This window comes from Oncorhynchus gorbuscha, linkage group LG01 (assembly GCF_021184085.1).
Source record: "Oncorhynchus gorbuscha isolate QuinsamMale2020 ecotype Even-year linkage group LG01, OgorEven_v1.0, whole genome shotgun sequence".
In the NCBI taxonomy this organism is placed as follows: domain Eukaryota; kingdom Metazoa; phylum Chordata; class Actinopteri; order Salmoniformes; family Salmonidae; genus Oncorhynchus; species Oncorhynchus gorbuscha.
In genome coordinates, this window is record NC_060173.1 from 113,409,299 (window position 1) to 113,421,730 (window position 12,432).

The following is a 12,432-nucleotide window of genomic DNA, read 5'->3' on the forward strand; positions in this document are numbered from 1 at the left end:
TCATCCTGACAGACTGACTGTCTAGTACTGATCATCCTGACAGACAGACTGTCTAGTACTGATCATCCTGACAGACTGACTAGTACTGATCATCCTGACAGACTGTCTAGTACTGATCATCCTGACAGACTGTCTAGTACTGATCATCCTGACAGACTGTCTAGTACTGATCATCCTGACAGAGACTGTCTAGTACTGATCATCCTGACAGACTGTCTAGTACTGATCATCCTGACAGACAGACTGTCTAGTACTGATCATCCTGACAGACAGACTGTCTAGTACTGATCATCCTGACAGACAGACTGTCTAGTACTGATCATCCTGACAGACTGTCTAGTACTGATCATCCTGACAGACAGACTGTCTAGTACCTGCATATCATATGATAAAGTGTCCTTCTCATCAACATTCTCCAAACCACTACCCTCTCCTCATCAAGCCAAATCCACTGAAGGAAAAAAAATCAGCTGTCAGGGCAGATGAATTCCTTCACTTTGTGCATGGACATGGAAACCGGAGGAGTTTTTTGCTGTCTCCTAGCAACACCAAACAAGAAAACAAAAGAGAGAAGTTGAGAGAGAGAAAACAGAGTTGAGTGGTCGTAAAGGACACCAGTGTGTGTGGGGGTGGAACAGGTGTTGGATACCTGGGCACAGGTAAGGCAATTCTGTTGTTTATTTTATCATATATTTTTTAAGACAGACAGTTCATGACTTTAGATTATGTAATTTAAAGAAATGCTTATGGTATTCAGTGGCAATTGGGGTATGGTGCCATTTTATGTATTAGTTTAAATTAGTGAAATATATTAAAGGCAAGTCTGACCAAATTCACATAGAAATGTGCGTTATAGATCTGTCATTCTCATTGAAAGCAAGTCTTAAGACGTGGGAGATCTGTTCTGTGTGTGAATTTAGTTTTTTTTGCCTCTAGACTGTCAGTCAGAATAAACAGTACCTGACCATCTGTCAGGATTTTGTGCACCAACTTCAAACAGCTGAAAATACAATATTTTGGGTTATGGAAAATATATTTTACAGTGGTTTGAATGGAACAATGATTCTCTAGTTGATTGTTGTTGTTTTTTCACGTTAAATTAGGCAAACTATTAGAATTTTATCAACCAGGAAATGGCAGAGCAATTTCTGAATGTGTCTTTAAAGTAAGGTTTAAATGTTTCTAAATATATTTCTATTTCATGCTTCAAAGGACAAGCAATTTTAATAAAATACAAAACTGTGTTCAAAGGACAAATAACAGAGACACAGTTAGATACAATATTATTCTCCTCTCACTTGTTGTGCCTACAGATTAAATAATATACGCCTTCTAGCAAACGCTATTGTCCAAAGTGACCTACAGTCACTTTTTTTTTAGCCTCACCTCCCTCTCTTTTATCTAGAGAGTGTATACATTTGACATACGGGACGTGCCGGGAATCAAACCCACTATCCTAGCATTGCATGCGCTATGCTCTACCAATAGAACTACAGATGTTGGAACTTAATTTGAGCCAGTTTGCTACGGCAGGAAAATTATCCTGCAGCAACAAGAAATGTGGAATATAATCAATGGAAGTTTTTGTAGGGTCAAATCAAGACATTTCAAAGTGGAAAATACAAACTTTAGATGTTTTTTTAAAACCTTTGAATACACTACTAAGTTTGCATTTCCTGCCGTGCAGGAATATTTTCTGCAACAAAAATAATCAAATTACGATCCTACATGAGAGAGAGAACCTGATGTTGCAGCAACAGTACCTTCTCATCTATAATGTAGGGCGGTAAATGTAAGGAGAACCCTGTGATGGCAAGAGAGGGACTCCCACTGTCATAGGCCGACTGCCACATAGGCAACCTGACTGAAAGACACCCACCCTTAGCAAACATGGGTGTCTCATAGTCACCTGATATAACCTGAGATAGTCTCTACTCATCAGTGGTGTATTGTCTGCTGATTTACATAAAGTTTTATTCAAATGAGTGAGTTTTTAATTATTGCTTCATGTACCATTTTAGAGAGAGATTGTAGTAGGATTTCTTATTTAGTTCCTCTACCGTAACATCTGCTGAGTGTTGTATTTCCCAGACAGGATTTCTATACCTACACCGTGTTTTACCCAAGAAGAAGAAATATAATTGTAATATTTTATAACAAGTCTATAAAGTGATATAATTTATTCCTACGTAGCATCAGTAGCGGTGTGTGGGTAAAATCACTGGGGAAGCTAAGCCCCCCAAAAAAAACAGGAGCTGCCTCCACTATTCCAGCACCATTTCAACTTTAACATCATCAAATCTCCTCTGCTTTGTCTAAAAGGGGACAACTGAAAGATACCGAAAACATTTTTGTCCAATCACACGTAAGCTAAATGTGATGTGGCTGTCCGTGGTTCTGATTTGTGTGTGTGTGTGTGTGTCTAAGTAGAAAAGATCATGTTGAATCACCCTACTTGCAAAGATACACCAATGCCATCCTCCCCTCTTTCATGGTGTCTAAATGGTCTATGACTCTGTCATACAGTGCAGCCTTACATTTTTTATTTATTGTTGTCCTAAACTACATGGCTAAAATGCTTGCTCGCTAGCCTAACTTCCTTTCATGGACAACAATGCACCAGAACAGCTAGTTAACAAATACTTGCTCGCTAGCCTAACTTCCTTTCATGGACAACAATGCACCAGAACAGCTAGTTAACAAATACTTGCTCACTAGCCTAACTTCCTTTCATGGACAACAATGCACCAGGACAGCTAGTTAACATTCTACATTGAACTTCCATCCTCTCAGGGGCACAATGTATGAATGGAGAATTAAGTAAAACCACAAGTCCAAATCCCTGTCACCATCCATGGCTAATTTAGGAAAGGGACAATTCTAGCTAGCTGACTAGCAACCGGAGGACAACTGAACGAGATGCAACCATTGAAGTTGTTACTGTGAATGACGTATTTCTCTTGAATCCATGAGATAGAAGGGAAGTTAAATCCAAACTTTTTGGTCCGCCAGAACCAATCACAGTTGAGCGCACTCAGTTCAGCTCAACTCTGATTGGTTATTATTTGTTTGGTTATCAAGAGGACAAATACTCGCTGGCTTTCTCTTGCATTCAATGCTACGGGTGGCAACGATGATTTGCCTTGTCAAATCACATGGTTATGGTCATGCCAAATATGGTAGCCTACCCACCCCCCAAAAAAATCCTTCACTATTACTCACACTTGGGGCTCCCGAGTGGCGCAGAGGTCTAAGACACTGAATTTCAGTGCAAGAGGCATCACTGCAGTCCCTGGTTCAAATCCAGGCTGTATCACATCCGGCTGTGATTGGGAGTCCCATAGGACGGCGTACAATTGGTCCAGCGTCGTCCGGGTTTGGCCGGGGTAGTTGTGACTGTTCCCCAGAAGGCCGTCATGGTAAATAAGAATTTGTTCTTAACTGAATTGTCTGGTAAAATGAAAAAAACAATGTCATACTTGTTTTAACCAGAGACAGGAGGGCCACTGTTACGCACGCTCGGTTGCTTTCTCAATGACACATTCAGCCTCTTGCGAATTGAAGGAAAATGATGAAGACACAGAGAGATGAAAGATACCTATTCTTTTTGGTAAATTTTTTGGGTTAAGCCTGGCAACCCTTTGTATCCATAAATACACACCACTGGGTATCGTTCTGCTATCTCCTAATCACATGGCTGTTCCCAGGGGCGTCGTTCTGTTATCTCCTAATCACATGGCTGTTCCCAGGGGCGTCGTTCTGTTATCTCCTAATCACATGGCTGTTCCCAGGGGCGTCGTTCTGTTATCTCCTAATCACATCCCAGGGGCGTCGTTCTGTTATCTCCTAATCACATGGCTGTTCCCAGGGGCGTCGTTCTGTTATCTCCTAATCACATGGCTTTTCCCAGGGGCATTGTTCTGTTATCTCCTAATCACATGACTGTTCCCAGGGGTATCGTTCTGTTATCTCCTAATCACATGGCTTTTCCCAGGGGCGTCGTTCTGTTATCTCCTAATCACATGGCTGTTCCCAGGTGCATCGTTATTGTTATAATACAGCAGGCAGGCAGGCAGAAGAACAAACATTTTTCTTTCGCTGTTTCTCATAGTCAGTTTGTTCTAGTTTATGAATGAAATATCAAGGCCAGCCTCTTCTCAGGGATGTCTAATTTCTCCATATGAGGAGAAGGGGGAATAATGTTACTGACCTGGGGACCTGTATTAGATGTTTGGTGGCGACACTCTAGGCTGACTAGCCTCACCTCCCTCTCTGGGCTGACTAGCCTCACCTCCCCCTCTGGGCTGACTAGCTTCACCTCCCCCTCTGGGCTGACTAGCCTCACCTCCCTCTCTGGGCTGACTAGCTTCACCTCCCCCTCTGGGCTGACTAGCTTCACCTCCCTCTCTGGGCTGACTAGCTTCACCTCCCTCTCTGGGCTGACTAGCTTCACCTCCCTCTCTGGGCTGACTAGCTTCACCTCCCCCTCTGGGCTGACTAGCTTCACCTCCCTCTCTGGGCTGACTAGCTTCACCTCCCTCTCTGGGCTGACTAGCTTCACCTCCCTCTCTGGGCTGACTAGCTTCACCTCCCTCTCTGGGCTGACTAGCTTCACCTCCCCCTCTGGGCTGACTAGCTTCACCTCCCCCTCTGGGCTGACTAGCTTCACCTCCCCCTCTGGGCTGACTAGCTTCACCTCCCTCTCTGGGCTGACTAGCTTCACCTCCCTCAAATTCCAAATCAAATCAAATTTTATTTGTCACATACACATGGTTAGCAGATGTTAATGCGAGTGTAGCGAAATGCTTGTGCTTCTAGTTCCGACAATGCAGTGATAACCAACAAGTAATCTAACTAACAATTCCAAAACTACTGTCTTATACACAGTGTAAGGGGATAAGGAACATGTACATAAGGATATATGAATGAGTGATGGTACAGAGCAGCATACAGTAGATGGTATCGAGTACAGTATATACATATGAGATGAGTGTGTAGACAAAGTAAACAAAGTGGCATAGTTAAAGTGGCTAGTGATACATGTGTTACATAAGGATGCAGTCGATGATGTAGAGTACAGTATATACATATGCATATGAGATGAATAATATAGGGTAAGTAACATTATATAAGGTAGCATTGTTTAAAGTGGCTAGTGATATATTTACATCATTTCCCATCAATTCCCATTATTAAAATGGCTGGAGTTGGGTCAGTGTCAATGACAGTGTGTTGGCAGCAGCCACTCAGTGTTAGTGGTGGCTGTTTAACAGTCTGATGGCCTTGAGATAGAAGCTGTTTTTCAGTCTCTCGGTCCCAGCTTTGATGCACCTGTACTGACCTCGCCTTCTGGATGATAGCGGGGTGAACAGGCAGTGGTTCGGGTGGTTGATGTCCTTGATGATCTTTATGGCCTTCCTGTAACAACGGGTGGTGTAGGTGTCCTGGAGGGCAGGTAGTTTGCCCCGGTGATGCGTTGTGCAGTCCTCACTACCCTCTGGAGAGCCTTACGGTTGAGGGCGGAGCAGTTGCCGTACCAGGCGGTGATACAGCCCGCCAGGATGCTCTCGATTGTGCATCTGTAGAAGTTTGTGAGTGCTTTTGGTGACAAGCCGAATTTCTTCAGCCTCCTGAGGTTGAATAGGCGCTGCTGCGCCTTCTTCACGACGCTGTCAGTGTGAGTGGACCAATTCAGTTTGTCTGTGATGTGTATGCCGAGGAACTTAAAACTAGCTACCCTCTCCACTACTGTTCCATCGATGTGGATAGGGGGGTGTTCCCTCTGCTGTTTCCTGAAGTCCACAATCTGCACACAAGCTCTCTGGGCTGATTAGCTTCACCTCCCCCTCTAGGCTGACTAGCTTCACCTCCCCCTCTGGGCTGACTAGCTTCACCTCCCCCTCTGGGCTGACTAGCTTCACCTCCCCCTCTGGGTTGACTAGCCTCACCTCCCTCTCTTTTATCTAGAGGATTGTGATTTTCTGTCTCCATTTGAAATGCTAATAGATTTCTCAATGCCAATGCACTCTCTCTCTCGTCCTCCCTCCCTCTTTCTCTTATCCTCTCTCGTTCTCCTTCCTCCCTCTCTCTTTCTCTTCCCCTCACTCTTGTACTCCTCTCTCCCTCTCTCCCTCTCTTTCTTTTCCCCTCTTTCTCGTTCTCCTCCCTCCCTCTCTTTTTTTCCCCTCTCTCATTCTCCTCCCCCCTCTCTTTCTTTTCCCCTCTCTCTCGCAGGCTACCGTCTCTTTCATCAGTGACTGTATATCATCTTTACCCAGGCATACAGTCCTGTTGGCAGTGTGGCAACAGTTGTAACTGTAAATTGTCTTGGTGGAATTTCTTCCATGGAACAATACTAATTGGCTTATATACACAAAACAAAAATATAAACGCAACGCGAAATGATTTTACTGTCAAGATGAACAGTAAGTCAGTATATAAGGGAATCAGTTAATTTAAATAAATCAATTAGGCCCTAATCAATGGATTTCACATGATTGGGAATACAGATATGCATCTGTACATCACAGATCAGAACCAAATCAAATCAAATCAAATGGATTTATATAGCCCTTCGTACATCAGCTGATATCTCAAAGTGCTGTACAGAAACCCAGCCTAAAACCCCAAACAGCAAACAATGCAGGTGTAAAAGCACGGTGGCTAGGAAAAACTCCCTAGAAAGGCCAAAACCTAGGAAGAAACCTAGAGAGGAACCGGGCCATGTGGGGTGGCCAGTCCTCTTCTGGCTGTGCCGGGTAGAGATTATAACAGAACATGACCAAGATGTTCAAATGTTCATAAATGACCAGCATGGTCAAATAATAATAAGGCAGAACAGTTGAAACTGGAGCAGCAGCACAGTCAGGTGGACTGGGGACAGCAAGGAGCCATCATGTCAGGTAGTCCTGGGGCACGGTCCTAGGGCTCAGGTCCTCCGAGAGAGAGTAAGAAAGAGAGAATTAGAGAGAGCATATGTGGGGTGGCCAGTCCTCTTCTGGCTGTGCCGGGTGGACATTATAACAGAACGTGGCCAAGATGTTCAAATGTTCATAAATGACCAGCATGGTTGAATAATCTCTCTACCGCAGTCAGTATCTGTTGTGACCTTCATTTGCGTCATACAGTGTGACGCATCTCCTTCGCATAGAGTTGATCAGGCTGTTTGTGGCCTGTAGAATGTTGTCCCCACTCCTCTTCAATGGCCGTGTGGGGCGGCAGGGTAGCCTAGTGGTTAGAGCGTTGGCCTAGTAACCGAAAGGTTGCAAGTTCATATCCCCGAGCTGACAAGGTACAAATCTGTCGTTCTGCCCCTGAACAGTTAAAATAAGAATTTGTTCTTCACTGACTTTGGAACTGATTTGGAACATGCTGTCGTACACAGCGATCCAGAGCACCCCAAACATGCTCAATGGGTGAATGTTTGGTGAGCATGCACAGTTTGTGCAGAAATGATTTTGTTGTGCAAACCCACAGTTTCATCAGCTGTCCGGGTGGCTGGTCTCAGAAGATCCGCCAGGTGATGAAGCCGGATGTGGAGGTCTTGAGCTGGCGTGGTCTGTGGTTGTGAGACCGGTTGAACGTACTGCCAATTCTCGAAAACGACTTTGGAGGCGGCTTATGGTAGAGAAATTAACATTCAATTCTCGCAACCGGTCTGATGGACATCCCTGCAGTCAGCATGCCAATTGTACACTCTCTCAATACTTGAGACATCTGTGGCATTGTGTTGTGTGACAAAACTGCACATTTTAGAGTGGTCTTTTATTGTCCTCAGCACAAGGTGCACCTGTGTAATGATCATGCAGTTTAATCAGCTTCTTGATATGCCACACCTGTCAGGTGGATGGATTATCTTGGCAAAAGGAGAAATGCTTACTGGCAGGGATGTAGAGAGAAATACGCTTTTTGTGTGTAAGGAAAATGTCTGGGATCTTTTATTTCAGCTAATGAAACATGGGACCAACACTTTACCCCTAACCCCTAACCCTAAGCACAGATATTGCTGTTCTGTTCTGTTGATATGGTGTTGTTTGATAACAGTAAGGAAAGCCCAGCAGGTTTGAGAATATCTCTTTTCTGTGTGTCTGGGAGAACAGTGTATTGAAGAGTCTGCCTGCGGTAGAGAGATCAGCATATGGCTCCTGTCACAATGAGTCTGTCAGCTATACAAGAACAGGATGCTGCAGGTCTTTAACAACACACACACACACACACACACATTACATGCTGAATCCAAAATGTATGTGACAGCCATAGTCAGAATTCTTAAAAATGGCACAGATTTCCCAGAACACAGATCATGGGTCAATACTGTACGAGGTCAGATTATTTTTGCAGTAATTAGTTGATGGAATGACATAAGTCACATGCATTCAAAACATTTTAACTGATTTCTCTTCTTCTTATTCTCTCAGGGTAAAGGAGTGACTTCATTTCAAGGCTGAGATCTGGTTGCAGGAAGGCCTGCTCATACCGTGACTCTGACACCCTAGCCTCCACCCCTTGGTCTGCCGTAATGTTCCCCATCCATCCCCACAGCCCCAGTCCCTTGGGTCAGTCCGACACAGAGACCCCAGAGGAAGACCACATAGCCCCCCTCTCCCCCTCCCTCCCGCCCTGCTGGGCCACCCAGGCCCTGCGTGACCTGGCCCGGGGAGAGACAGAGCTTCGACGGCTGCTGGAGCGCCAGGTGGCTGAGACAGAGGGAGTGAGCAGGGGGCTGGAGCGTACCATACTAGGGGCGAGACAGGAGGAGCGGCGTCTGCTGGAGAGAGTGGAGCAGGACCACCGGGACACCCAGCGGAGGCTGGAGCAGCTGCAGAGGGAAAATGCTGCGGCCGCCCGAGTTAGTCAGGCCCTGCTGGACCAGAGGCTCCGTAAGGTCGCCCAGCTGCGGGAGCTGATCCAGAGGAGTGGTCAGGGCCAGACAGGGCCCGATCAGAACCTCCTGATCAGAGGGGTCGCCGACCTCCTCCAGCCCTGGGAGATCTCCCTCTCCCTGAAGAAGGTGAGCTTCAGACCCAGCTCCCAGCCCAATGTCGTGACCTTCGGGGAGATCAGATTCCAGGAGTACAACCTCTGTCTTAATGTAGGGGGTTGTGGGCCAGAGGGACAGTTTTGTGCCCTCCACTCTGGGGAGCACTGTGGGAATGCCCAGCGTGGGGGTGCAGGGGAAGTGAGAAGTACCCCCGATGGAGGGACTGGGCCGGGGCAAGATGTGACCTCCCCGACAGGCAGTGGGAGCCTGAGGGTTGTCAGGAAGATCCGCCTCTCTGCCAGGAGTGACGAGGAGTCGGGAGAAGAGAAGAAGTCATCCCCAAAAAGGAGACGCTGGCCTCCTAAGAGGGAGCCCTCTGACAGGGAGTCATCCCAGGATGAGGAGACAGAGTCCCCTATGTCTCAACCACAAGAAGAGGACCTCTTCCTGGCCACCTCCGCGTCGCTTAGCAACGGAGACTCTGAAGAGGACTTGAGGCACAGGACGAACAATTTCGGCGGCCGGCTGGGTTACGGGGTCATGAGCAAGAGGAAGCAACGCACCCTGGTCATGGTCTCTGGCCGTGAGCCCTGCTCCCCACCAGAGGGGGGCAGACTGGAGCAGAGCAGCCTCAGTCCCTGCTGGAGCCTGGACAGTCAGGATGGAGGAGACAGCAGAGGCAGAGTGAGACCGTGTGAGTTCCCCAGGGAACTGCCGTCTCCTAGCTACAGAACAATGGGCTCTCCCTCTCCTAAGGTCAGTCCTAGGGAGCCACTGACCAGCTATAGCTGCATGGACCTCACCTCCAGAGAGTGCCCTCACTTGTGCCTCAACGTGTCCTCTGATGACCACCAAATGGGCCCCACAGGGGACTCTGGCCATCCTCTTTCCCCAGCCGACAGCCTGGATTCCTGCTACACCTTCATCGTCAGCTCCCCCCGGGACCACAGCCTTAGAGGCTCCCTGAACCATGACCCCCGCCTGTCCAAGTCAGCGGCAGACTTGTCACGCAAGACCCGCCCACTGATCAACTGTGGGAGGGGGGAGCATGTGGGGGCCTGGAGGGTGAACAGGAGCAGCCTGACCTCCACCACCACCTCCATCCCCCCGACACTGAGCCGAGGACACACCATCTCTGAGGGTCTACAGAGTCCCACCGGGCGCAGAGACTCTGGGGTGTGGGTCCCAGTAACCAAGAGGCAGAGGGGGATTATAGGGAGTACCAGCCGGGTGAGCAGGTGTCTCTCCATGTCGGTCATAGACTCTGCCTCTCAGGAGCAGCAGGGGAGAGGATGGGGAGATAGAGGGGAGAGAGGAAAGCCTGCTCTGACGGAGATGGAAGAGGAAGGTGACCGTCTCCAGCCCCAGCTTGGGTGTCTGATCCGTCAGTTTGGTAAACAAGGCTCCGGCCGTGCCGACCTCACCCTGCCCAGCGGGGTCCACGCCACGCCCCAGGGGCAGCTCTTCGTGGTGGACTGTGGGAACGCCCGCATCCAGGTGACTGACCCACGAGGGAATGTCCTCCAGCAGGTAACCTCCACGACCTCCGAGGGCTCCGTTCGACGCTGCCGGAACTACTTCGACATCGCCGTCAACGCCAAGGGCCTGATCGCTCTGAGCTGTGCAGCGGAGCGCGCCCTCCTGGTGTTCAACCGCCACGGCCGTCTGCTCCAGACCTTCGGCGGGTTGGGGATGGGCGCCGCCAAGGACGAGCTGGAGGCCCCCCGGGGCGTGACGGTGACCCGGCTGGATGAGTTCCTCGTGGCGGACATCCGGAAAGGCACCCTGACCACCCTCAAGCTGGACCCCAAGACGGGCTTTCGGCTGGAGCGCACAGTGGTGACTGGTTTCCACAGGCCCTACCTGGTGGCTGCCTGCCTGAGCTCTGGCCTGGTGGCCGTGTCAGAGAGGGGTAGCGAAACGGGCCGGGAGCCCTGCGTCAAGGTGCTGGAGCCGGGCTGGAACACGGTGAGGGTCCTGGGGGTGTGTGCCGGCATGGGGCCCGTCCTGACCAGCCCCTGGGGGATCTGCATAGACAGGGATGGAGACGTGGTGGTGGTGGACTGGGGCAGGCAACACAGGGTGGTGATGTACCCAGCCCAGGGGGTAGGCAGGCCTATAATCACCCAGGGGCTGAGCAGCCCACGAGGTCTGGCCCTGCTTCCTGAGGGGCATCTAGTGGTGTCAGACAGCATGCACCACTGTATCAAGATCTACCAGTACAAGTGATGTCACCAGAACACTGTGCAGCAATAACACTCCCACAGAATTATGAGAAGGGGACTTCGTGTTTCTTTGTTATATGCTGAGACTTGTCTTTTCACCTAACCAAACGTGAACTGTTTTTGAAGTAACAAAGTGTATAGTATTATTTCCTGTAATTTCAGCTAGCCTGTTCTCTGTCTACAAAGTTCTCCATCTGTAGCCCTTAGGGATAACCTACATGATTGAATCATGACCTGTAGATGTCAGCATTGAAACATTAAAATCCAATTTATAAAGTCTTTCCTTAGAATCAAACAGTTTTTGGAATATCAAAAGTCTACAGTAGTTCCCTGTAATCCGAGTAAACACAAACATTGTGTACACTGATGTCATCATGTGATCACTCATAAATGCTTACCATTCGTTACATTCACACGTTGTAAAGTTGAGACGCCTCTTATACTATTTCCCTGTTCAATGTGATTTTGCTGTTTGCTGTGTAAAATATAAATGTTCTTGAGTTTTCTGGAATCTGGGGAACAGTTCTATAAATGTTCCACACTGTCGTGTCATTGTTTTCTGATGGCGTGACAATCCTGTAGGCTGGAGACTGTATACCTCCCTTCCCACTCAGCTTCAATCACAGCTCGTCTTTCTCTCACAGCAAAACAAAACCAAACAGCACATGCATATTCTAGGATGGATTTACTGTGACAAATAACTCCCAACAATGACTGTGCTCCAACTCCTCTCCTCACTCGTGTGTGTGTGTGTTTCTGAATGTCTACGATATGAAAGATGTCTCACAGAGGAAGCCGCTGCATCGTGTTACTAAGGATTAACCTCCAAAGTGTGAAAATGCTAATGTGTTCATCCAGAATAAACATCAGAGGCATAATGACACATCAAGAAGTGTGTGTTATTTTTTGTGTTAGCTTTTTTGTTGTTGTAGTTAGTCTCGGGGCTTATCTTCTTTTGTAAACTTAATTACTTGTTTTCCTCTCTGGCTTTCTCTGAAATCTCTCTCATAACAGCACATTATCTGCATATTTAATCAATACAACTTTAGCTTTTCATGTTTTTTTTTGGCAGCGTTGTGCACAGATCAACTCCACACTTCCACCCTAAATTATTGATTTTACTGTGTCGGCTTAATGGAATCCCTCCAGACTCGTCTGACCCGACAGATCTAACAACCCCAAAAAGAATTGACCCAATTCCAGCCTCCAAACGTCAGAAGAAAACTT

At 47.7% G+C, this 12,432-nt stretch overlaps 1 protein-coding gene across 1 annotated transcript; it reads left to right on the forward strand.

Annotated features, from left to right (window-relative positions):
• The first annotated feature begins 575 nt into the window (after window positions 1-575).
• LOC124031312 lies at window positions 576-12,052 on the forward strand. Its single transcript, XM_046342398.1, has 2 exons — window positions 576-659; window positions 8,418-12,052. Exon 2 carries the CDS (start codon window positions 8,519-8,521, stop codon window positions 11,207-11,209), a length of 2,691 nt encoding a protein of 896 aa, XP_046198354.1. The 5' UTR covers window positions 576-659; window positions 8,418-8,518; the 3' UTR covers window positions 11,210-12,052.
• The last annotated feature ends 380 nt before the right edge of the window (window positions 12,053-12,432 follow it).